Source organism: Elaeis guineensis, chromosome 1 (genome assembly GCF_000442705.2).
Source record: "Elaeis guineensis isolate ETL-2024a chromosome 1, EG11, whole genome shotgun sequence".
Classification (NCBI taxonomy): Eukaryota; Viridiplantae; Streptophyta; class Magnoliopsida; order Arecales; family Arecaceae; genus Elaeis; species Elaeis guineensis.
Genome location: NC_025993.2, coordinates 90,855,570 through 90,881,413, shown reverse-complemented (window position 1 = coordinate 90,881,413; position 25,844 = coordinate 90,855,570). Strand labels below are relative to the sequence as shown.

Genomic DNA, 25,844 nt, shown 5'->3' with positions numbered 1-25,844 from the left:
TTCAAAGCCTCCCACCCGATTGAGACTCTTGAGAATGGATAAATAGAGGAAAAAATCAAAGGGGAAGCATAGGAAAAATCAACGAAAGCAAAGAAAAGGTGGAAAAATTAAAACGGAAGGCCTTTTTCTGCATAGATTGTTCAATTTTTTTATTTTTTATTTTTTTTTTTAATTTCTCTCTCTTTGTCGGAGATTTATGGGAAGAAAAGCACCTAAGGGAGATCGGAAGGTAGGTCTGGTGATGATGGGGAGGAAGGTAATGGCAAAAATCGATGGGAGGTAGCATCGAGAAGATCGAAAAGGAGACGAACATTCATGAGCGTTCGGAAAGATTTCAAAGAGCTCGGGAATGATTCAAAGGAAAGAAAAAGGGAAAAAAAATATTGTGGGGAAAGCAAAAAAAAAAAAAAAATCATGGAGAATTCGGAGCTCGACACGTGGCATATTGGGAGAGCTCTAAACTTTCTTTTAATATATAGGTAAGATTGTTGTGACCCATCCATCATGATTGTACTGAGCTGATTAACAAAAAAAGGAAAAAGGTGCATTGAGCTGAAAGAATTTGATGGGGAAACCATAATGAACCAGCTACCCATTTTTCTTGCCTACACTACTTACCTTCTGTGTTCGAACCATCTAACCATTACTCTTCTTTCTATTATGCATTTTTTTTCCTTATATTATTTGTCAAAATCTCAATATCGTCCTAGATTTCTTTGGCATCCTGCACTCCTAACTTGGTCCCACGACCTACTATCAGCCATAAATTTGATATGCATTGGTAGTTGATGGTGACTGCAAAATTTTATACTACCAATATCTTGGAGCTATTTCTCTTCGTATTGTTAGTGCTGTTTGCTTTAATAGTGGCACTACTTTGGCTGGTCAAGCCTTGGCATTTCCGGACAATAAGATATAACACTTCAGCATCCAAACATCCAAACGTATATCTACAGTAAAATCAATCAATCAAACAACTCATCTAGATGCATAAAACAAATTTCATCAAAATAAAAGCCATAAAAATGACAATAAAAAAGACAAGAAAAAAAAAGGGATCCTCATATTTAAGCAATTTCATATAAACTTCTTAAATAGAAACTAGTGATGCACCAAAATAATGCTTTCTAAAAAACCTATCTGTATTACCTCAAATAAAAATTGCTTTTTCGAGGAGGAGACGAAGTTCCTGGAGAACAGGGTTTCGTTTCACACACAACGTTTGAACTCTGATAACGGCTAGTTCGCCGAGGACATATCCGTAATAGGTTCATATATCGGTGGCGTTTACATTTCTAGTTTTAGATATAAAATAAATCAACTACAAGGAAGAACGTACGGAGACGTCTCACCGGCTACATCCGGTCTCTTACCCTCTCCGACCGACAATTCCCGTAGCTTGCTTCAAGTAACCAACACCTCGCTAGCTCAGTCCCATTTATCGGTCTCTAATTCCCATCTGAGGGACTTATCGCCCGTTTCCCTCGTCTGGCTCACGCCGGCGCTCCGCCTCCAGATCCAAAGCCTTTTGAGGCCTCCTAGGGTTTCCCTTCATCGATCCGCGCGTCGCCGAGGAGATCTTGAGCTTATCCGTGGTGTTGGCGGGATAGAAGTGGTTCCGAGGGTTGTGGAAGCGTTGGCTGGCCGAGAGTCGGTGGAGGTGGGGTTTGTTTGGACCCTCCTTTCTGATTTCGGCAATGCCGTGTGGAATCTCTGCTCTTTCTAGGGTTTTTCCGATGGATGTGAGCGATGGGGGGTGGTGGAGCTCCTGCAAACCCTAGGTTGAGCTCGAGTCGTGGATTGCTTTGTGGGAACGATTTATAGGGTTCGTCTTAGCTGATTTGAGTGGTGGTTGGCAGCCAGAGCTGTCGATTGTCTTCTTGGATGAGTTAATGATGGAAAAGCCTTGAGCTTTTCTTGTTTTTTTGGGTTTTGGATAGGACGAAGCGGAGGAATTTGGTAAAACTTGGAAGATTTTGGGATCACGGAGTAGTACTTTTGATGTCGGGACCGCCAAAAGTCCGGTCAATCAATGTGGCTGATCTTGAATCGAGGCCGGTGCTGGTGCCGGCCGGGAACAAAGCCAGGTCGGTGGCCACAGCACGAAAGCCGGCTTCAAAGCCTTTTAGGAAAGTAGAGAGAACAGAGGTCACGGCACCTGAGGGAAAGAGGGAATCGAAACAGAGTACAGATCTGTCTCCTTTATCTCTAAGTGCTCCTTCAGTGTTGGGGAGGCATGAGCTGCTGTTGCACTCGAACCTGTCGCTCAACGCTTCTTGCTCCTCCGATGCATCGACTGATTCTTCTTGCAGCAGAGCATCCACTGGGCGAAATGTAAGGGCGAGCTTGACGAGCCAGCGGAGGCCAAGCACTCCAAGGCCTGAGAAGATCACGGCAAAGGTGGAAAAAATCTTCCTGGATGATTCCTCTGTAGGTCTGCAGGAGCTCTTACATGTAAAGAAGAAGTGTGCTTGGGTGACGCCAAATATGGGTATGGTTTCTTTGTTTACCAGCTCTTGGGATATGACTTGTTACTGTTAGGTTGATGCTAATGCTCTGTTTTTTTTTTTCCAAAAAAATACAATTTTATTTGAGGACTATGTTTTCTTACATGTATTTATTGCCGAAAGAGTCTGAGCCAGTGATAACTAATCGTTTCATGAATGCTTTGTCCGCTTTGTTTTTACTAGCAGAATAAGGCTTTATGCCGGAATGGTCAATTCATGTATGTGCTAAATAAAGAAGTATGAAGCTACTCTTGGATTAGTTGTATCATCAAACTAGGAGCCTATTCCACGTAGCAGAATGCTAGAGTTTGAAGTTTTTTTGCATAGTAGTGTTTTGGTGCCAAATTCTTATTTTTGTTTTTAAATTCAGGGTGCTTCTGGTCCCTATTATTTTTTTACCATTTTCACCCAATTGATTGAATATTATTGATGAAACCTTGGATGTCCTCTTCATTATATTTGATCGGAAGGCTTCAAATTTCCCTTTTCCCATCTTTAGCTTGCCAAGTGCCTTGTAATGGTTAACTTTTTTATTTGTTTCCATCTTTTTTGAAGGTCACTCTTTATGTTTAACTAATTTGCTAATCCTGAGTCAGTTGGAACCTTACATTTGGATAAAGGATCATTCCTCAGAAACTTTTGTGCATCCCATTGCTTGATTGTAATTGCTATCTTTCTTAACCCTTTCTCTTATTAATGCAGTAACTGCATTTGAAACCTACGTTGTAACTAGTGTATTGACCACAGATTTCCATGTCATCCACCTCTTCTGCTCCAAGGCCTCATTACCTTTTTGGGTTCCATAACTGCAATGCCGTGGTGGGCTCCTGCAAATCCTAGTTGAGCTGTAGTCTTGGATTGTTTAATCTGAGCAATATCTAGGGTTTGTAGGAGCTGATTTTAGTGGTATTGGCAACTAGAGCTGTTGTCTCTGTTCTGTATGCATTCATGATGGAAAAGCCTGGAGTTTTTCTTTGTGATTTTACAGATTTTTGGTAGGCTATATATCTGGATCAATCCAGTTGATTCATTTCAGCATTCTATTGCAACTTAAAATCTTTTCTCATGCATGCATGTTCTTAATTCCATTCCTCATGTTTAGTGTTCCCTTGACGCATCAATGGATTTGTTAGGTGAATTCATTTGTCTTGCATTTTAGCCAACTTATATATATATTATATATATATATATATATAGGTTTCTTATATGTTTACTCTGCTTAGTCATTACTGTTCCAATACTAATACTTGGTATTAAAACTAGACATTTTAGCCAAATTATATATATATATAGGTTTCTTATCTTTTTTCTCTACTTAGTCATTACTGTTCCAATACCAATACTTCGTATTAAAACTTTACGTCCACTGATCCACTGATCTTCCCAGTCTTGAGATTTGCTGCAATTTCAAGACACCTTCACATATTAGATACTCGTGTCTCAGTCCTATCTAGATTGCTTCATTGTTTTAAATACTTGGAATGATTAGCTTTGCCTTGTGGGAATATCTCCCAGCTGCCTTGGAATTATTGCCAAATTCTGCTTGTGGTGCTTCATCATTGCTCCTTATTTTGAGTTGCCGATGTAATGTGTCATTAGTTACTTCAGCTGCTAGCTCCTTTTTGTGCTAATTGACTATTCTAGTTTCACCTTCTGCTAACATTGTTAGCTTATATTTTCTTCACCTCTAAGTTTGCTTGGTTGGAAACCTGCTTTTTTACTTGTGTCACCTTTAGTTAAAGGTGTTAAATGATCTGAAAATTTCGAACTCAGTTTTAAAAAAGCTTGGTTTAAGCTGGATTTGAAGGTAAACAAACCAAGCCTGAACCAGCAATTCAGCTCGAAGCTAATTTCAAGCCTAGACAAAAATAGACCGACTTGATTGGCTTGGGCTTGATTACCTTGAAAATAAATAAATATATGCACAAGCATGCCCGCATGCACACGCACACACATATGTATATGTGTGCATATATGAAGTTCAAACAATCTAGTGGTCCATGGTATTAAGATTATTTCAAGCTTGAATGTTTGTTGAGTTTTTGAATCCATTAAATGTTAGTTTAGATCTGAACCAAGCTTGAATCACGCATGAATGTAGATTTGTTCAAGTTTGAATTGATTTCTAGCTTGATTTACAACCTTCAAGCTGATCAATTAGGCTCGTCTTCGGCTCAATTTGAATTGAAATAGTGGTAAACAAATCAAGCTTAATCTCAACTTTCAAGCTTGAAATCAATTTCAAAAAGCTTTACCAGACCCAGGCTTGGTGATGCTTGGCTCATTTACATGCCTACCTTCACTGCTTATGCCCTACACGACCTTAGATTTTGCACTGCAGCTTCATCGATGCTTCTCTTCAACACTGAAAGCACTTGAAGTACTCATAAAGCTTTTACTAATAAATAATATCATTAAATGCCATTTGACTTGTAGTTCTTGATCTGCTACAACAGATCCAGCTTATGCTGCTTTCCATGATGAAGAATGGGGAGTTCCTGTCCATGATGATAAGTATGCATTCCCAACCTTCACTCGTTCTTTCCTTTAAAGAGCTCAAGGTTCTTTGTCCTACAAAAACTGCAAATTAACAGGGTTCTAGGGTATCTGTTTTTTCTTAACAATGTACAGGAAATTGTTTGAGCTACTTGTACTGTCAGGTGCATTGGCTGAACTTACATGGCCAGCAATTCTCAGCAAACGACATATTTTCAGGTAAATCTTATTAGCCATGAGACTTCATGGAAATATCAAATGCAAATAATAATATCCCATGTTGCTTCTCTTAGGGAAGTTTTCATGGATTTTGACCCCATCTCAGTCTCCAAATTGAACGAGAAAAAAACTGTAGCAACAGGAAGTGCTGCCAGCTCCCTTTTATCGGAACCAAAGCTACGAGCAATCATTGAGAATGCACGCCAAATACTCAAGGTCATTTCCTTTCTCTTGTAGATGGCTTCAGTTAAGTGCTTTTATTTGTGTACCTGGAATTGTTTTCCAATAAGGTCCTCATTACAGCCATGATAACCATCTCTGAATGCAATGTTGTTGGTTCTGGAGAGCCATCCACGTATCTTCACCCGATGGCTATGATATTTGAAGGGCTCCTGATTTTCTTTGATTCTAGTCTGAGTTGTATTCCATTTATTGGGAAACCAATCAGTAAAACCACTCATGAACCTTTTTCTTTTGGTACACCTGTCATTTCGACTTTGATATTACATTGATGCAGATCATAGATGAGTTTGGATCATTCGATAGATACTGCTGGAGCTTCGTGAACCACAAGCCCATCATCAGCAGATTCCGCTACCCACGTCAGGTTCCTGTCAAAACCCCTAAAGCTGATGTGATCAGCAAAGACTTGGTTCGAAGGGGATTTCGCAGCGTGGGGCCAACGGTCGTCTACTCCTTCATGCAGGCTGCAGGGCTAACAAATGACCACCTTATCAGCTGCTTTCGGTTTGAAGAGTGTATAGTTGCTGGATCATTAGGCAGGGACGAAGGGAATGAAATCAATGCTAAGGCTAAAAGTGCGGTGGAAAAGAAGACAAATACATGCTAGGAGATGGTAGGCAGTAATTTGGATCTGTCAATATCCATGGACGCGCCTAGCAATTCAAGCAGTTTTTTGGGGATGGGTGGGGACTTTTGCCTGTATACCACTGAATACTGCTGGATTACCTTGGAAAAAGAAGTGGCAGCCCTGTGTGTATAAAATATATTTTTGATATTTATGCATGTTGCTTTGTTGATTTTTTACCGGAGGCAGAGAAAAGACAAATTATACCTTACACCATGAGCACCATACAGTGCACCATGCCAATCACAAGTATTAGTTTTTGTGGGGCTTACTCATCATGGATTGCCGCTCCATTCATCTTGTTGCATTTGCTCTTATGGCGTGCTGCTCGCATGGTGATATGGTGTAGGATATAATTTCTCTTGAGAAAGGGATCTTCAATATTTCTCACCGCTCATTGCTTTAGTTTGATAATTTGGGAGAGTTTATTGTTTCCCTTTTGGGCAGAAGGTGAGCCTCCAGTTCAGTCGGCTAGGATTTGCAGTTCATGCTGTATATCATGTTTCTATGCAGGGTCCTTTGGCTTTGGATTTCCCTATCAATGGTAAGGGACACAAACACTGGTGGTCCTATAGATTGCCAAAATATTATCGCCACAAGTTTAGATGTTTCATTCAGGTGAGGATGGCATGTATTCCATGCATATGTACAGGAACGCAAGGGAACTCTAATTACAAAGACAATTATATATATATATATAAAAAAAAAAAAAAAAAAAAAATATATATATATAATATATATATATCTCAATATTCCAGTACCAACAACAATTAATGAGAGAATCTTTGTTTCTGGTCTACTTGGCTTTGTAGTTAACAGCACTTGACCGATGGCCATTGGCCAGCTTTACTCTCCTTGATTTCCTGTTATAATTTAATATGCAAAATAATGTAAATGCGCTAACCTGCATTACTATTTAAATGATGGTAACTTAGTATTTGATTTCTTTGTCCTTGAGCAAAAACCTGTGCAAAGGCTTTTAGTGAGTGATGGAACGTTTTGATTGTCTGTTTATCGAGATTGCCGTCAAGCTATACAGTGTGACTCTTGTATTAGGGGTTGTTTTAATGGAGAAAGATGCGAAACTATTTTTTAGGAAAAAGAGAAAGGTTTAGAGACTCCGCTGAGGGGGTGCTGAACGAAAGTTGCGCTCGCCGCCCCCAACCCCGGCCTTTTTGAATTTTTCGGAATGTCTAGGGGTGATGCGATGGGACTATCTTCTACTGCAAGTTACAGTATAGAGAGGCGTATGACAAGCTGAAGTCTGTTATAAAGAAATTATTTCCTGCACACATGCATACTGTCAATTACAACAGCTCATTCCAATAAGCTTCATTCAGCAAGCACTCATCTTGATGTACTATTACAGAAACAAGCAGTTAAGTTGGTGTTCACAGCCAAGTGGTGCACACCATGTAAGATAATTTTCTGTTCTGAGCCTTATGGCTGTGGTACCGGTGCACGGCCATACGACCATGTTTATTTCAAAGGGCAAATCCAGGAGACATCCATGAGAGAGAGAGAGAGAGAGAGCATGCTGATCTAATTAATAAAAGAGAATACATTAAAAGAAATGGTGACATAACTTGCTCTTCTCCTCAAGAAACATGAAAGTCCGAACCATCAACACACTTATTATGATTAATAAATAACAAATTGTCTTTATAAGTTGGTCATGCCTATCGATCCGGCTTCTACCACAAGTGTACAGGCATGGAAATCTATACAGTGCAACGAAACTGTGCTTCATAACTGCAATCAGTCTGCTCTTTATGAACTGATGATACTATGAGGAAATGTCTATAATCTTGGATCAGGGACGCCACTACCAGACTATACAGAAGCAAATATAACAGAAGTAAACAACAACAGCAAATAAACAACATACATCAAAATTTAATCAAACTTTTTGATTCAAGAGTTTTGAACTGGCACTGTTGCAGGATTTTCACTAAAAAGTGGGCGTTTCACACCCTCAGAATTAGTTCTGTTGGCCTCCCCAGATGCCGAGTTCAAACCAATGCTTAGAAGAGTTTGAGCAGATTCCAATGCCTTTTCACCTCCAAGCTCTACGGCTCTCTCACCTTCTAAGTTACTGCCTACATCTGCTTGCTTTTCTTTTGATGGTTTTTGATCTGATAACATGTCAGAAGTATTCAGTTGTTCACCAGTATCAGCTGTGCAGCAGTAATAAGAGAAGCAGCTGGTGAATCACTGCTATTTTTGGGGGCCAGCCGGTCATGGTTGTGTGTACCCTCATAAGTTATAACAATAGCTTTTGCATCATCTGAAGCCCTCTCAACATGCTTACGAACAGGACATCCATTATGCGTGCATCTATAGTAGCTTCTAAAAAAATATCATTGGAGGATCAGAAAACACATAAAAGATGATACAAGCAGCAATTATGATAGAAAAGCTAAAGCATAACCTACATTAGTTCAGTGTCTATTAACTTCTGCTACTTAACCAATTTTTACATAGATTCATATATCACATATTTAAGAATCTCAAAAAAATGACCTTGAAACATGATAAGTTGATTACTATCTATAAACATGTGGTGTAACCAAGTATGATATTTAAACACCAATAACATTAACAACTCATGGACCTCCAATTTAGGTTGATGAATAAATTTAGAACAGTTTATAAAACATAAGGATATAGCGTTCTTTATACAAACTGTTATAAGCTAACTGATTCAGCATTCTTCCTTTGGTGTGGCAGAGTTATTTTACACATCCATGATCAAATATGAGATGTGATTATCTGATGTCCGAACATGGAGATAAGCTTAGTGGTGCTGCCTGATAACTGACATGTCACATATCTATCAACCAACTCATAAGCATGTTATGCAATTGACAGTTCTGTTCCATTAAAATTAGTATTGCATTCTTAATTGCTTCAAAAAACATCTTATAGTACATTTCCCTTCAAATGTATGTCAGACTAGATTCAACCTTAAAAGTTTACCTCCAAGATTAGCAATTATATGGAGTTGGCACCGATACAAACTGGAAAGATTAAATAAATTAAATTGCTCAGGCAGGTCGCTCTGCCTATAGTGCTAATGCAAATCTGGCAGGATTAGACCGTAAGAATTAATTAAATTCCAGTACTAATTTTCATATCTGATTTGCTCAACAGGTGAAAAGTGGAGAAAGTAAAAGGATACGAGAGAGAATAAAAGCATTCAGATAAAAATCCACATAAAGAACAGAAGATAGAAGAATCATAACACTTAACAGAGAAGAAAAATACTCCATTCTATTCATTTTTTCTGACCAAAACTGTTTCCACACCTTTCCCTTCCTCTTTTAATAGTGAAGGACATAATGAGACTTCCTGGACTCAAAGAGCTCAGCTGCCTTAAACTTTTCCCCCAAAGAAAGAAAAAAGAGATAAGAAAAGGAAACAAGATAATTTTTGACATCCTAAAAAATAGAAAAGAGACGCCTAGGGAACCAACATAAAAAGACATAAAAGACATTCCAAAACACAACTCCAATGACTTCAAATCTTGACAAGCTGAACCTAGACATAAGGACTTGGTAGACATCAATCCTATTCAAAATAGGACTCAAAATCCTCACTACGAAAAAAGCCCCAAAATTGAGCATGAATATCATAAGAAAATAGAGAACACCTAACATTCCCTGAAAGATTTAAATACAACAATTCTCAACTCCTAAAACTCAATAAAACAGCAAAATACTTGAAAATAAAAGCCAAATGTTTTAAAAAAGAATAAGATCTAAACCCTGATTCAGATCCAACTCCATCAAGTGTAAACTTCAATGATAGACAAAAGCAAATGTGTGGACAACCATGACTCTAATGCACAGATGACTCAGAAAACATCATGTTGGTTGGATCTGGTCTCTTTCTCGATGTTTGAGACAGAAGATTTATCTTCCATCACCTAAGCATGCTACATTTAGTTACATCACATATATTTTAGGGCACATGTTCTTGTGTGTTCTTTATACATGTATTTCTTTCATGAGTTAAATAAGTCTACAAAATTAATTATATACAGTTGATTGCTGTTCTGTTTGTGAGAGGTCGATCTCCTATAGCTGCATGTATCTGGATTAATACCCTTATCATACTATCATTTACTTGCTCAACTTTGATGGCATTAAGCATAGGATCATGACATTTGATCAAAATTGTATTCCCTATTATATTAATAAGAGATATCCTATACCATATTTCACTGTTAAGTAAATAACCATATGATCCTTTATGTGCCTGAATCATCAGTAGTGACAAACATTCATCCTACCACTTTTAGGGTATAGCATCTTTGCCATTGACCAACCATCAAAAGATCTTCAGATATAGCCACCGAATACAAAGCCAACCTCCTACAGATAAAATAGAGATTATGCTTCAACTGGTGATACTAAGAACTTACCTAGATCGGGAGAGGGTGCTGTAGCAGAATCGAGCATATGAGAGGGGAAGCAGAGTTCTTAAAGAGATTAAGGAAGCGGTTGGAATGCAGTTGCAGAACCAGAATTCTGTTAGTTCCTCAAGGGGTAGAATTGAGTACATAAGCCCATAAAGTATCTGCTTTGGTCATTTCAATTGCTACTGCACTACTAGAGGAGCTGATTTTGGCTGTTTCAATTTGCTAATGCCTTCCATTTCTTCTGTGTGAACTCTTGAAGCTTCTCTCAAATTTGAGCAAACATCATTGGTCCATCCAGAAGCCCCTTTTGGACCTAAATTTAACATGTCTTTTCCTTTTGCTATTGAAATTTTACTCATAATAGAAACTTAGAAACCTGTTCTTGTATCTTAGCATATATTACACAGTTGAGGGTGAGCTTTGGCGCAACATTAAGGTTGCTCCACTCTGACCTGGAGGTCATGGGTTGAACAAGGAAATAGCCTCTCTGCAGGTGGGAAAGGCTGTATAGTGCATACATCTGACCCTCGCTAGACCCCGTGATGGTGGTAGCATCATGCAATCATCTGACCTTTAGCATATATTACATCATCCTTTTGGTTTTCTCTGAGTCATTTGCATTAGCTTTTCCAAGTGCTCATTATGGTCTACTTTGGCCACAACACTCTTTGATTTGTCTTTGTTGGGCAAAGATTTACTTTAATTCTGCCAAAATCCTCTTTCAAGTATGATCATTTTTTATGCAACAATCTGATTCATCAATTTGACATGGATAGTTCTGTTCGGTTTCGCACCAAACCTTCTGTTTGCTTGTTTGTTGTCCGACATATTCATGTTTTCCATTTGCCAGCGTTGGCTATTTTTGGATACAAGACCCTGTATTTAGTCTTTGCTGGACCATGATCCCTTCTCAGGCCTCCAACTATCTCAAGGCAACTCTAGAAACTGATGATCTCTTAAACCTTGTTACATTTGTCTGCAACATCCTACTCAATTTTGACATTCAAGGAAATCTCTAAATCCTTTAATAGTTATTTTAAAGCTTGCTAAGTGTTTAACCCACAGCCACCTTGAGGCTTCTTATCTCTTGCTTCTTCTAGTAATTGAAATTTCCTAGTTTGTTTTAAATAATATTCATAGAATAAGTAGCATAAATCATCCAAGTGAAACGGCTTCAAGCTGGATCTCAGTGGTTGGATGGATTTTAACATCCAAGCGGTTCGGGGTTCAAATCTGTTTTCCATTAACTTAAAATAGAAACTTTCAAAATTTACCGCACCCAACCCAACTTGGTTACCAACGTGCCTGGTTGCCAGTTCTCTAGAAAGCTGGTTGGTTTAACCTAGTTCCATGGGTCAATGCAAATCCATTTCTGTTCGAAAACCAAATGGGCCAGGGCTCTGGATCACCAGTTTTCCAGTTTGATTGGCCAGTTCAGTCTGTTTTTTATAACTATTGATATAGGAGCAAGCATGTGGGCTCCATGTCTAACTAACCTGAACCCGATCTAGATGGCTTTTCATAACATAACATTGATAAGCTCTGAACCAAAACAATTGAAAATTTGCCCCAGATTTAGCATTGGATTGTCTGATCTGGTCTTCTATGGCAAACATTGTAAAATTACAACTTTGGATAAGGTAACCTGAGTCTAATTTTTCTGGACGTTGGTTGACGAACCAATTCAGTATTGAATTACCTTTAGGATGGTTCAGATCTCTCATATGCATGCACCACTTTTAGGTGGTCACCTTACAAGATGACATCTCATATATTTTCTAAACAATCTAAATATTCTGGCCAGTGAGCTGTTGAATTTTGACTGGTCGTATATTGGGATATAATGCATTTAAAACACTGACCAATGAGGAACAAATATGAGGGAGAAGCACTGTTGACTTTAGGATGCATTACAATAAAGGCAATCTCACATGTTCAGTGTCAAGTTCTGGACACATGATGAAGTTTCCACCATCCTTGCACTCCTCCTGTATTATCAGGTTGTCCTTATAAATTATCCCTTCAACTTGAATAGGTAAAGATTTTAAATTGTAGACAGTTGTTGATAAAAGACTATGCAGAAGCTTAGGAGGATATTGGCTTGATGGTGGTTGACATCATGGGGCCTTAGTGGGGTATGTCAATCATGGGACAGTGGTGTTCTCAATGTTAATAAGCAGGCATGTTGTTCTTGAAAGTTGCTTGTGCAAGAACCATAGTGGATCATTATCACTTTTGATTGCCATAATGATTCTGGCAGCCAGGAGTCAGAAAAACGAGGGGTTTGCAAGAGAGAGTTAGAGGACAATAGCTCATAAACCAGTCATCATATTGTCAACCATTAACCCTTGAGAGGAGGTATTATTTCTTCTGAGTTCAAAGAAACATGATTTGGCGGTGTTGCTAAAACAAATGGTGAATTTACATGGAATAATCTCATGGTGGACATCAGTCATGTCTTGAAATAATGAAATCTTGGTGTCTGATGAGTGATGCATTCTTTTGATAGTTTGTAAAGTTGGCCTTTCAAGACCTATCTCTGATGACACACGCTTTAGTCAAAATCTGATCTTGCACTCTAACAATATCTGAAAATTAGGATTTACTAGGCCCTTAAACAATCCTACATCTACCCAAATTCCTCTTCTTTTCTTCTAATCTCTGTGGCCAAACCTTTTTCTTATTCTTGTCCTTGTTTTTTTTTGGCAAGATCTCTATCAAAGTCCTATTGTTTCTCATATTCACTCTCCTCTTCATTGACTGGTATCTTCATTTTATTATCAGACTACATATTCTGATGGACTCTATCATTTGGCGGCAATAATTTTATTTGTTAATGAAATCTTTACTTTCCTGGTAAAAGAAAAGGAGATTCTTCAATATTACTGAGCTTACTAATGTCTACTACCAATTATCAAATCATAATGCAGAACATCGTCAGGACCAAATTTTTGTCTAATGGCGTGAAGGGCTATGTTGTCCCAATACATTATTCCATGCTTGAACATTTATCTTGTGTATTTTGCGTCTCACCTGGAAATCATCTGGAAATATATGGATGTGATGAATCCTCCAATGGATAATGATGGGAAGATTGTATCATGTCATATAAATTCTGCTATGCTTGGGAAAAAAGATCAATAAGAGGTTCAAAAGCATGCATAGCTTGAAGAGCTGTTCAGAGATTGCCAAGATGGGGTTTATGACTTTGGTTAAATTTCCATTTAAAATTGTGCCTGATATGAGGCCTCAGCTATTTTGAGCCTGGTTTAGTGATTATCAGGTCACAAAGAGATTAAATGGCCTATATAAAAGTCCACATAGCCCCTAAAGTCTGCAAGAAATTTTGTTAAGGCATGATATAATTCTTTATTTTCAAAAGAGGAGCTGTACCGGGGCAAGAGACTTTGGTTTCTTTTTGAGACATGAAGAGATGCCATGGGATTTAGAGGGGAGTAAAATCTATCCGCTCACTTTCTCTCACATTGTTTGAGAAATTATGATTTGATCAGTTTGGCACCTTGGCTTACAATTTATGGACCAAAGTTGAAAACAACTTCATTGTTAAATATTGCCTTCTTCATTAGACTTCATATTTAGATAAACCAAAAGAAAAAAAAATGCTGTTTTGTGATTGCATGAGCATAAAATTTGTGGCCAAGAATGTAGGTCTTCCTATAACTCATTTTTAGGCTTCATAGCAGGCTCAATTCGTCCAACAAATCAACACCCAAGATTTGCCGTATCATACTAAACTGAGCGGTGCAGGTTGTACCATACCATACCATTTGATATCAGTACATAATATGGAGGTGTACCGATACTCGGTACGCTGAACTGGCCTTGTACTGACATTGTAACAAGTTGGCACCTATGGGGCTCGGTACCAAAATGGCAAACCTTGCTAGCACCAATTCAAAAGGTTGACATCGGGTCAAAGAAGATCCAGTACTCTCTAATTCTGAGAGACAATTTCTTGATCCTTCAAGCCCACATCATATAATGGCATTGCAACTGCTAGTTAATGTCCTAGTTGTTTCTTTCATCTTGGTAACGGTCCAAACTTCGAATTATATACAAGTCACTGTTGCAGTTGGACATGGTTTCAAAGAGCTGCCTTGGCTAACTAAATGGTCCATCCAGGTAGGACTACCTAGTACCTGCCTTAACATGTGCCATATTGTTTGTTTAGGATGAGATTGATCTGTAAATTAGTATGAGGTGTTTCTTAGTTGATAGTTCCATTAACTTTCTCTGTTTTATCTAATAAGTAATCTTCATTTATTAGATATTATATCTTTCTCATTTTCTCCTTTTATTTATTGTTTATTTTAAACATATTATTTTTGGTCCTCCTTGAACTCTAGGCAGCCACCTAGGCATTTGCATGGCACCTATGCACTGGTGGGCCCCTCGCTGCCTATCTGCCATCTACAGTCTTCTAAAAAATTGCAACTAGTCATCAGCATAAGTGGGAATGCCAACTTAGAGATTGAAAAATGGATTTTATGTTGGATATAGTGAGAAAATATGTCCATTTCAACTTTTTCCCTTTCGTTTTCCTTTTCTTTTACTCCCTACTTTAATTTACTCCTCCTTACATATCTTGTCTGACATAATACTAAAATGAGGCCAGCATTAGTGGCACATAAAATCTTCTATTCTCATTTCTACCATTTCCTGAAAAAAGTTCCCCTACTATACTTATGACTCATCTAAAGCTGTTTAAGTGAATGTGGTCATATAGATGTAGAAATTGAAGGGTACAAATAAGATTTTGTACTACAAAATCCTTATTTTTTCACTTTTAGAAATGCAAAAATAGGTAACTGGGACTTGATGGATATCATTTACAATTATGCAATGATCCCAGTATCATTATTAAAAGATAACCATATGGGGAAAAAAAAACTGAAATAGCAGTTGCAAAGTAGATTTCCAGGACAAACTGGCTGTCCTGTAAAAGATTCAAATGTCCTGATACGCGGAGAGTGAAATCTACATGGTGTTTACATGGTGAATAAATGTAAAGAAGGGAGAAGTAATTAACATAAGGTACTCTTTAAGACTTCAAGCAAAGCAACTTACAAGGTGGCCGGCTCAGGTTGAAAATTTCTGGAGGGTTAATAACTGAAAGTTGCTAGTTGCTGACAATAACATAGCGGAAACGTCAATGAGTCACAAGAATAGACATAGAGCAGATTTTGTTCATTTCACTTTAAGTTATAAAGCCGGCTTCATGGATTAATTTGAGCAAATCCAACCTTACCTCTTTTGCAATTTGACGTCAAGGCTTTTTCCAGATTTATAGTTGAAGATTGAGGATATTTTTGATAGTTCATAATTTTGTAAGGAGCAAATAACTCAGAAGGCTGTCATAATTTGTGTGCATGTTATTGACCCATGAGATGGTGAGTGTCATACACATCATGTTGTCCAGAAAAAATAATATTAATGTTGACTGTCAAGGTTACAATGATACATGTTAAGACTCCCTAAATGATAGTGTTTGCTGACATGTACCAGCTGCCACATATCTCAAGGACTAAAAAAAGATCTCTGATGTAACGATGGGCTTGATTACTCTTCTTCATGACAACAAGAAGTGGCATAAAAAGAATCTAAGCATGGTATTACAATCTGTACAGTCAAGAAGTGCAAGTTGTGCCATGGTGTTTCAATTCTCTTTGGCATCCTATGTTGGGATTGCAAAGTCTGATCCATCCCCTTAACCCAAGTCTTATTTATGTGCTATGGTTGGTAGTCGTGCTATGGTAGAGGGTATACACTACTGATGGCTGTGATTCTTCTTTCCTATCTCATTGGAATGGAGGACAAATCCAGAAACACTCCTACCAGTTGTTAACCTTAATCCTTGGTATAAATAGATAATCATTGGGCATCAAATGTGCGAGAGCCGACGGTTGTGCTGTGTAGAAGAGAGGGCATGTGAGAAAGAGTTGCTTCCCCATCTCATGTACTCTTGTACTCTTGTAAACTCCCTGATTATATAATAAAAATTTTCTGTGCAGCCATGGATGTAGGAGCAAGAGATCCGAACCACGTAAATCCATGTGTTCTTGTGTGTGTGCGATTTGCTACTCTTTCCTTCTTCTTCCCGCTATTCTTCACATCTCACTGCGCATAAGGCTGAGCCTAAGTTCCTAACATCCTACATTGTCTGGTCATCCGAAATGTTTGAGACAGTAGAGAACCTATATTTGAAGTTTTTAGGTTAGACTGTGAAGGTGAGGCCTGAGGAGTGTTATTATAAGGTTGATCATTGTAGGCTTATGATCTGTCAGAGATCTTTTATGTTCAATAATGATGGAAATTATAGGGTTTTGTTAGCTATGGAGGAAATGCACAAACTCATGCATAGATTCCCCATTTTTTTTGTATTTGTAAATGGGTTTACTATGGGCCTTCCTATTTTAAATGGAGGCTATACTGGCTACACCCAATTGTCTTTGTATCCTTCTGGATGGTTTCTGAAATTTGGAAACAAGGAAAGAAACTCTATAATAAAATCAGTTGCCTCCACAACTCTTTGGTTAATGTAATTGCAACTTGTTCAATACATCTAGCTGAGTATATGAAGCAAATCTTCAAATATTTGCTAAATTCTTGGGGATTATGATTTGACATATTTTCAGTCGAGTGGTTAAAATATGGTGCCTTGTTTGAGGTAAAGGGTGGAATTGGTGCCATCCTAATTCCATGTACTTGTATATACAGGTCTCACTACATAATCTGAGACCTGGATTAACTAATGAGTATGCGGTTCTGTTGGCATCGAACATCATCAGTTCTCAGGTCCAGCAGGTGAGACGGGTGCAACTCATTTGGGGTTTTATGAATTACAGAAACAGCAGCAGTTGTGCTTTTTAAGTAATTATTGATAACTAAAAATCTAAGTTGTTGATATAAGAAACAAAGGGACATCACAAATTGAATCCTGTCTGCATCCACATTTGAAAAGGTTAATGACATGTCGTGGATGGCTTTTCAACTGTCCTTGAGTTAACCTGTAAAATATTTTCTCTGTATACTGACAGTCAAAAAAATTCAAATGAATGTTCATAGATGGCGAGAGAGTCAACACAGGGCAGTGGTTAAAATGATGTCCAGTTGTTTGCCATGTTTACTGGTGAAGGGACCAGAAAATTATTTTGGGGTAAAAAGGTTGCCAATGCTAGGGAACTCAGATGATCCTAGAGGAGATGAAAGGCTTATACGCAATAAAAGAAACCAACTCAAAGAAGAGCATATATATTATTTAGGTTTAAATGCACCTATTCTTGCAAAAAGTTAAGTACAAGCTGACCAGTATAGCATACTTTACAACAAAAACTTAATGATACTTATCAAAGCAATGTAGATGCATAGGGAAGATGGTCATAGATATGTGATGGCTGCATCAGCTTTTGTTAGTTGTAAGACTATAGAGGGTGATCAAGACTAAAACAACTATAAAGAATTGTGTAGCTACCCAGATAAGCTGAATGGGCCAAGCCACAAGAGATTAGTAAGGTAGTGAGTACCTAGATGCTAACAAGAGGCTGAGTAGTCCAAATAATTATGAATTCTAGGCAAGATATGTAAGCAGAACCACACTGCTGAGAAAAATGTTCAACTAGTAAAAGGTTGAGAGCTTTTCTATTAGGTATTTTCAAAACTTTACTATTTAAATGGTTAAAAATATCAATAGATTATAAATATTTTCCTACATTATATACAACTTTTGCTTTTCTTTTCTTTTAAAAAATACATGATTTATGATTATTTCATATTAATGTTGTAATTAAAATAGCTTAACATATAAATCCATGTGATTTCAAGAATAAGTTTGCAAATTTTTTTAAAAAATTCTCAATAATTAGGCATATTATTCTTACATTACGTCTATTTTTTTTTTGGTCATAGACCAATCCAAATGATGGACCTAATGATTGAACTAGTGACCTAGTTGGTTGGGTCAACCTCCACTCTGGACTTAATGACTATGTCTATGTGATGCCCTGTTAATCTTGACCCAGTCTAACTCAGTCAAAATGGCCGAGTGGCCCAGCATTGTGAGCTGGGGGCTAGCTGGATGGAATCCAATCAAGTAGGTCGGTATCCTCATGTGAAGGGGCAGCGTAGCATGAATCTGCCGAAACCCTCACCTCCTTCCATCCTTGTGAGTGTTGGTGCAGTGAGCCACCATTTGGGAAAGTGAGCACAAGAGCATTGCAAGATCACTGACCTCCTATTTCTCCCCTTAGCTTCCATGATCACCATGAATCTCCTCCTCTTCCTCTCTTCTCTTCCTCCCTCTCCATCTATGTCCTACCTCCTCCTTTCTTCGCTTTGGGCTTGCGGTGCCTCACCTCCACCGGATTCACAACTACTACGCCTCATCCAAGCAAGGTAACAATCTCGGTCTCCTCCATCATTTTCCTCTCCCCTTTTCTTCTATTTTCTGGCCTTGCCACCCCCCTCTAGGAGGCCATTTCTCCGCTGGCTGTGTCCCATGACCAACACCCTCACCGGGCACTACCCCTTACCCCTGGCGGCTTCCCTTGATCGAGAATGGGTGGGTTCATACCCCATATTTTAGTAGAGAAAAGAAGAAAGAATGAAGAAGAAAGAAGAAAAGAGAAAGGAGAGAAAGAAAGAAAGAAAGAAAAGGGAAAAAACGAAAGAGAGAGATAGAGAAAGAAAAGAAAAAAAGAAGGAAAAAAAGAGAGATGAGAGAGAGAAAATTGGGAACAAATAATAAATAGATAAAAATAAAATAAAAGATTCCATCCCTTGCTTATTCCATTTTCTATGTACCCCTAGGGTGGACCCCGAGAAAGGGCCCTAGATCGATGTTGCAACAACCGCTTGGAGCAATCTTCTCTACCTCTTTTCCTTGGTTTGGATTTGAAGCCTCATGAACTCCATTCTGGTCCCCTATGATTTTCTTATCTTGCATATAGATTTCAAAATAGTTAAATTTGGATTAACTTGTGTATTTCTTTTTAATGGTTTTGGATAGGTGTAGCTAATTGTCCACTGAATCTAGTAATCTTTGGCTAAACTAGATAAGTGACCTTGACACGAACCTTACTGATTTTCGAATTATTGGTCAATTTCAATGAAGAATAGAAGCATAATTATAAATTATATGACATTATTGGCTCCACATTTTCTTGAAAATTTATAATCAAGCATATGATTATGAATGATTCAAGTTGTTATAGTATTGTCTCATAGATATATATGTGCAAATAATTTTTAAATTATGAAAAAATATATTTTGCTATGAAAGCAATATATATAGGATCCAATTATGGATTATAAATTTTTATAAAAATAGTTGAATTATTAAATAATCTATGATAGTTTTATTTTTAAAGACTATTTATGAATTACGAACTCTATAAAGCCATTTAATATCTTATTGATGTACGATTTAAGAAAATATGCTTTAAGAAAATATGACATAAAGAAATATGACTTAAGAAATAAGATTACGGGCTCTCAAATAAATATGTACGGCCCTCGCCAACGATATAATAGTTGGCATATGACCCTCACCAATAGATATAATAGTTGGTATACGGCTCTGCCAACGGGTACAATAGTTGACATACGGCCTACCAGGGATATAATAGTTGGAGAGCTATCTGCCTTATCACAGGTATAAAGTGACCTTAGCATTCAAAGAGTATTATTTTTATTCTATAGTATGGCTATTTATGAAATTTGCATGATTTGTGCATATGCAATAGCATGATTGGTTTTATGATTTATTATACAATTATTAAGAAATGCTTTTATTACCTGGCTAAATTGTTTGATAAATTAGGATCATATTTAAGTTATATACTTGGAAATGTAATTAAGAATCTGCATGATTTATGAATACATGATTGGATTTTCATGTCATGGATTGATATATTATTAAGCCTGTGAAATGCTTGCCTTGTAATATAAGTTATTTTCTAATGATGTATTAAATCATAGAAAACTTGTGCTTGATCTAGTAAGATAATGTATGGTTACTTATTGAGCTACGAAGCTCATCCTTTTCTTTGTTCTTTTTAGATAAATAAGGTTACTAGGAGTGCGAAGGGATAAATCATGTGGAGGTTGAGATAATATGCTTTAAAGCATAGTAGCTGGCTATATTAATAAGTCTAGTTGATGATTATGAAATTATGAATTATGTAGCTTTGAATAATTAAATGTTGGATTTAGACACTGTATGCCCGCACCTTTTTGTTTAATAAATGAAAAAAAAAAATTGGACCACTTTTATTATTGTATAATTTTATACAAACTTTCTTTTGTGGGCTTCTTCTTATTATGGACGACACCCATGGTAACATGGCCATGTCATGTTCCGGATTTGGGATGTGACAGCCTATACCACCTTATGTATATAATATGTCAATGGTGCAACACAGGCATACAATAAAACAGTTATGAGCACAATATATCTGATTAAAACAAAATCTGATCATCTCACTTATAGGAAGCAACAAATTTTAGTAACATACTTGGACTGGTGCCTTCATGCACCATAATAAAAGAACATATTTAATAATGAAAAATGCATCTTTGAATTAGTTTAGGATAGCTATTTGAGCAGAAGAAAGAATGTCATAGATAAACAACAGCTTTAGAAGCCATTTGGCATCACTTTCATTTTTTTATTTTTAAAAATAGAAAACAAAATGTTATTTCTATTTTATTTTTAAATTTAAAAACATAGAGATATCTGATATAGTTAAGTATTTTTCAAAACATCAACATGATGGTGATGGTAGAGATAGTGATAATGGTGGTGAAGACAATAAAGGCCATTGTGATGGTGGCAGCAAGTGGTAATAATGCTCGGGGCACCGATAACGTGGTGGTGATAGCAATTATGATGGTGGTGGTGTGGCAGAGGCCATGGCTGCAATGGTGGTAACATGAACATGATGGGGTGCCGATGGCAACGATTGGTTGGGGGCGATGATGGTGGCAGCAATAGAGATAGTAGCAAGAGCAATGGTGATGATGAAATATTGGTAGCAGTGATGGCAATAGTAGTGATGGAGACGATAGCGGCGGCGACATTAGTGATGGCAATGGAGGAGATGACAATAGTAGCGGTGGCAGTGATGGTGACAATAGTTAGAGATGGTGTTGATGGTGGTGATAATAGATAGTTTCTTACATTTGAAGATAGTGAAAGCAAGAATTTCTTACTTTCATTTTTCTATAAATAACAAAAATGGCTTTAGAAAAATAGAAAATAAAAATAATGGTACCAACCATGTTTTTTGCCATGATGTCTATGTTGTTTTTTTTTAAGGAATAAAAGCAATACCAAACATGCCCTTAACTTTATATGAATTAACAATAAGCTTTGCATGTAGTATCTATAATCCCAACAATATTGTATATTTGAGTAGGCTTAGATTGTTAAGGAGTAAAAGCGATATCTCCATGAAATAACAATCCAGGCTGATATAAACACAAGATACAGATAACCATAAGAGGTAGACAGAGAAAAGAAATACCTAGGATTGGGATTTCCCTTGACAATTTTCTGTCCATACTTACGCCACCTATAGCCATCACTTCCATGCCCCGCGTCAAATGCAGTCTGCACAACAATTTTGGGTTCCCTCACCGTTCTGAGTACTGGTCTTGAAAAATTCATAGTGCTTTCAATAAGCCTGCCTCCAACAAAAAGAGAAGCTTCAGCAAATTTTGTTGCGAAACAGAATGAGAAACAAATTCCAAGAAATCTTAACTACTTGCCTGCGCTTTGGATCTGTTTCCTCACTGATATCTTCTTCATTCTTCATCCCTGCATCCCCTTCACAATCACTTGAACAGTATAGCTGTCGTGCAGGGTTCTCATTGCCAGAGATCTGTTCTGGTTTACATGTTGAAGGTTCAGATTCATTAAGTTCACTGCTTGGAAGCTCTAAGCTTTCATGCTCTCCAGTAGTTCCACCAGACTGAGCTCTCTCTTTGAGCATCTAGGTTTTTGAGGAGGGTCATGGTTGTGTTCGCCTCTGTAAATAATTTCAACAATCTGACCATCAGGACAACGCTCGACCTTCTTCTTAGCAAAACAATTGGTATTTGTGCATTTGTAGTAGCTTCGAGAACTCTCACTGCTTTTCACCTGCTTCTGACCATATTTCCGCCAGTTGTACCCATCACTGGTAGTTGTCTTACAACAATATGAGCAGATTGAGGTTTCTGGACAGAAGGCAGTTGCTCTGTCTCTGGCGTACAGACACGGTCAGGGACTGTTGAAGGCCTCTGTTGCAATGGCACAGGGCTATTCGTAGATGACATAGGCTGGGAAACTGAAGTTGACACTAATTCTGATGAAGAAGAAGGATATGCTGCTTGCAGCTGCATCTGTGCTTGAGCTGTCACAGTCGCCAGGACTGCTTGATGGGTCATAGCAAATTGCCCCTAAATTTCAAAAGCAAGAAGTAATTGATATAAGTAACAGACAGCTATACACATCATAATTTAGGTAAAATAAGGAGTACCAAATCACAATATAATAAACTGCCCTTTGCAAAACATTATAGCAATGCCAGTTGTCTTTTATGCTAACTAGAATGGTCGAATACTTCATACAAAAAAAAACTGCCAAATTAGTAAAATACAAAGATCCACAGATCATGTGGAGTATAAACAGGAAGATGAAATCCATATGAACGTTATCAATGTAACAGGCCCAAGTGATTTCTAGAGCATAGAAGAACAGCTAAGCAAATGATATATCAATCAGAAGATAGACCTGGCTACATATTTCCACTTTTGCAACTGACAGATCAACTGCCCTTTCAGGTACATACACAGGTTATTATCTCACCAATAGTTCCCTTGGTTTGACTCAGCATTTTCAGTAGGTCATTATAAGGTTGATTGCCAGTTGTATAATTTTTCTCAGATTCTGATGAATCATATGTAGATCTTTAAAGCCAGTTCAAGATAGATGGGTTAGGCTGGCTTTAAAATTACAGTAATGTTAAGGAGCACCTGTTTGTACGCATGAGAAGTTCTCCTGCCATGTGGCAGAAGGGGATTGGTGTAACGTCCAAGAATTGATGCAACACGTGGGACGTGGTCGATCATTTAGTTGCAAATCACAATTAGTGAGCCTGAGGAACTTCTTGTGCGTAATTAACGGATGCTCCAGAGCATTTTCCTTAAATAAAAGGGAAGTCTAAATACCTCACTAAGTTATCCACAAGATACCTGACATATATGGATGAGAGGATACCTGCGTGCAAACTTAGTTAAAGTTGGAATCTCTAATCAAATTCATTTTAAAAAGGTGATTTCAGTCTCATCATAAGGTACTTGGAATTTTGGAAGTAATGGCCTCTTCAGCCCCTATTTTGCCCTACCTCCATCTAGCTTCCTTAGCTCAGTTTCAAACGAAGAATTCAAGCTTTCCACCCAGTAGTTGGGCATCCAATGAATTCTAAGGAATACCATTTCTGCAACCTAGTTTCCTCCAAGTGGAAATATATCAAAGTAAGTGACCTATCCAAGATTACGTGACCTGACAACATTTACAACTTTATATATCATTTTATGCTTTTCTTAAGGGAAAATAAATTGCTAGACACCACTTAACAGAATGCTTCAAATGCTCTTAGATATTCCATATAACAGTGAGAATCCTAACATCTGAGCTAAAGGACTAAAAGGAAAAAAAAAAGGCACTCTTTAAACCTAGAAACGGAACATAACAGTACGGAAAAGAATGGGTGTTGAAAATATATACATATATAGATAGATAGATAGATATAATACTGAAAGCTTCAACAACAAATAGTGCTGGTAAAGAAAATAGTCGCTATCTCGTAGCAACCCCAACTTTACTACCGAGCATAAAATCCAACTGAGAACTACTGAAGGAATTATCTCTGAAGAGTTAGCAACACCCAAGGCGTAATTCGGAATCTAACAACACGAATAAAGAAACATAAAGCACAAGCGAAACTATTGGAACAAAACTAACAGAGGTTTAGGGTCACCAACCGAGAAACCAGGCGACTCGAGCAGCCCGGCAGGGGCCAGGAAGCAAGGCACGGCGACCACCGGGAGCCGCACGGCGTCGACAGGCACCGCAATGATCGGCGTCGCGTGGGGACTTCCCACCGGTGATGACATGGCCCCGGCAAGCAGCTGCGAGAACGACCGCCCGTCGGCGCCCACTGCCGCCGGATGCTCCCTGGCGGTGGAATTCGGCGCTTCGACAGCCTCCGAGGCGGATTCCTTCGCGGCGGGAGTAGCATCAGGACCAGGATCGGCAGGTGGGCAGCCCTCGGCCACAGGAGGCGGCGTCGGCGACGGTGGCCTGCCGCCGACCTCAGCCGGGGCGTCGGAGCACGGCCGCTTCTCCGCCATGGAAGCCTCGGGAAGCTTCCGTGGGTTTCGAGCTTCGGAGAGAGCGAGAAAGAGAGAGAAAACAGAGCAGAAGATGGAGGGGACGGAGAAGAGGACGAGGTCGAGAGAGGGGCAGAGGGATCTTTGGCTTTTGACTGCAATTGACCAGGGGGATAATTGACGGCGTCGTGTCGTCCGTTAATGGAGGATCAGGGGCGGGTTCACCTGGAGACCGCGGGGCCACTCTTTGGGGGTGACGGCCGAGACGGCCGTTCGCGGTTTCGGGTTTGACCTCAACATAGTAACCCTGCGGTGTGGGCCGCAGCTTCTGCTGCAGCTGCTGCTGCTTTGGAGCTCTGGGGGTTTCTTTTTCATTCATTCTTTTTCCTTTCTGTTTGTTGTTTTGTTTTACTTTTCTGGCGAGGGGTTGGAGGACTGTTTCTAACTTAGGGGAAAGGGGGGTTGAATGAATGGTTGAGTAGGTGAACAAGTTGTGTGTATAAATGTGACTATGGAGGAATGGGCATATCAAATTGTGATGACAGCGCATGAAAAGTTAAATATGCTAATCTATGGGCTTGTAATTAAAATTGATGAGGAAGAATTACCAAGCGATATGTCTGGTTTGGTAACAGAGATCATTAAAGTTTCATTTTATAATATTATTTTTCTAAATTTATCTCTTCTTATCAATGAAATTCTTGAGGACATTATTGCCAGCTGTGTAGAATTGTGCTAACTAATTGCAAGTCGGAATGAGATAACTAAAGCGTGCCACAATGTATTTGGTGGTGTTTTTGTCCAAAAATAAGTCTAAATCTGTATGTTGTGATCACTAAAGCATGAAGATCTTCTCCTCCCTCCCCTTCCTCCTTTTATCACCTTTTCATTTGAATAGATAAAATCTTATAAGAGAATTTACAACGATCAAGTTGGT

The 25,844-nt window shown here is 38.3% G+C and overlaps 2 protein-coding genes across 2 annotated transcripts; one reads left to right on the top strand and one right to left on the bottom strand.

The window, feature by feature from the left end:
- The first annotated feature begins 1,463 nt into the window (after nucleotides 1-1,463).
- Nucleotides 1,464-6,269, top strand: LOC105034696 (uncharacterized). The gene is made up of 5 exons (XM_010909945.4): nucleotides 1,464-2,491; nucleotides 4,964-5,021; nucleotides 5,139-5,222; nucleotides 5,297-5,438; nucleotides 5,740-6,269. The coding sequence occupies exons 1-5, from the start codon at nucleotides 2,002-2,004 to the stop codon at nucleotides 6,070-6,072; spliced, it is 1,107 nt and encodes a 368-aa protein (XP_010908247.2). The 5' UTR covers nucleotides 1,464-2,001; the 3' UTR covers nucleotides 6,073-6,269.
- Nucleotides 6,270-7,700: 1,431 nt separating this feature from the next.
- LOC105034695 (probable WRKY transcription factor 4) lies at nucleotides 7,701-25,258 on the bottom strand. Its single transcript, XM_010909942.4, is given in 7 exon segments — nucleotides 7,701-8,273; nucleotides 8,276-8,439; nucleotides 22,057-22,219; nucleotides 22,305-22,511; nucleotides 22,514-22,726; nucleotides 22,729-22,972; nucleotides 24,560-25,258. Coding segments are annotated over 7 exon segments (1,629 nt in total). The 5' UTR covers nucleotides 24,929-25,258; the 3' UTR covers nucleotides 7,701-8,004.
- Nucleotides 25,259-25,844: the final 586 nt, after the last annotated feature.

What these genes read in the sequence shown, in the direction of transcription:
- LOC105034696 (XM_010909945.4), top strand. Translation starts at nt 2,002, where the DNA reads ATGTCGGGACCGCCAAAAGTCCGGTCAATCAATGTGGCTGATCTTGAA. An exon ending in GTTCCTGTCCATGATGATAA is followed by an intron (nt 5,022 to 5,138) that starts GTATGCATTCCC and finishes AACAATGTACAG; the next exon opens with GAAATTGTTTGAGCTACTTG. An exon ending in ATGCACGCCAAATACTCAAG is followed by an intron (nt 5,439 to 5,739) that starts GTCATTTCCTTT and finishes ACATTGATGCAG; the next exon opens with ATCATAGATGAGTTTGGATC.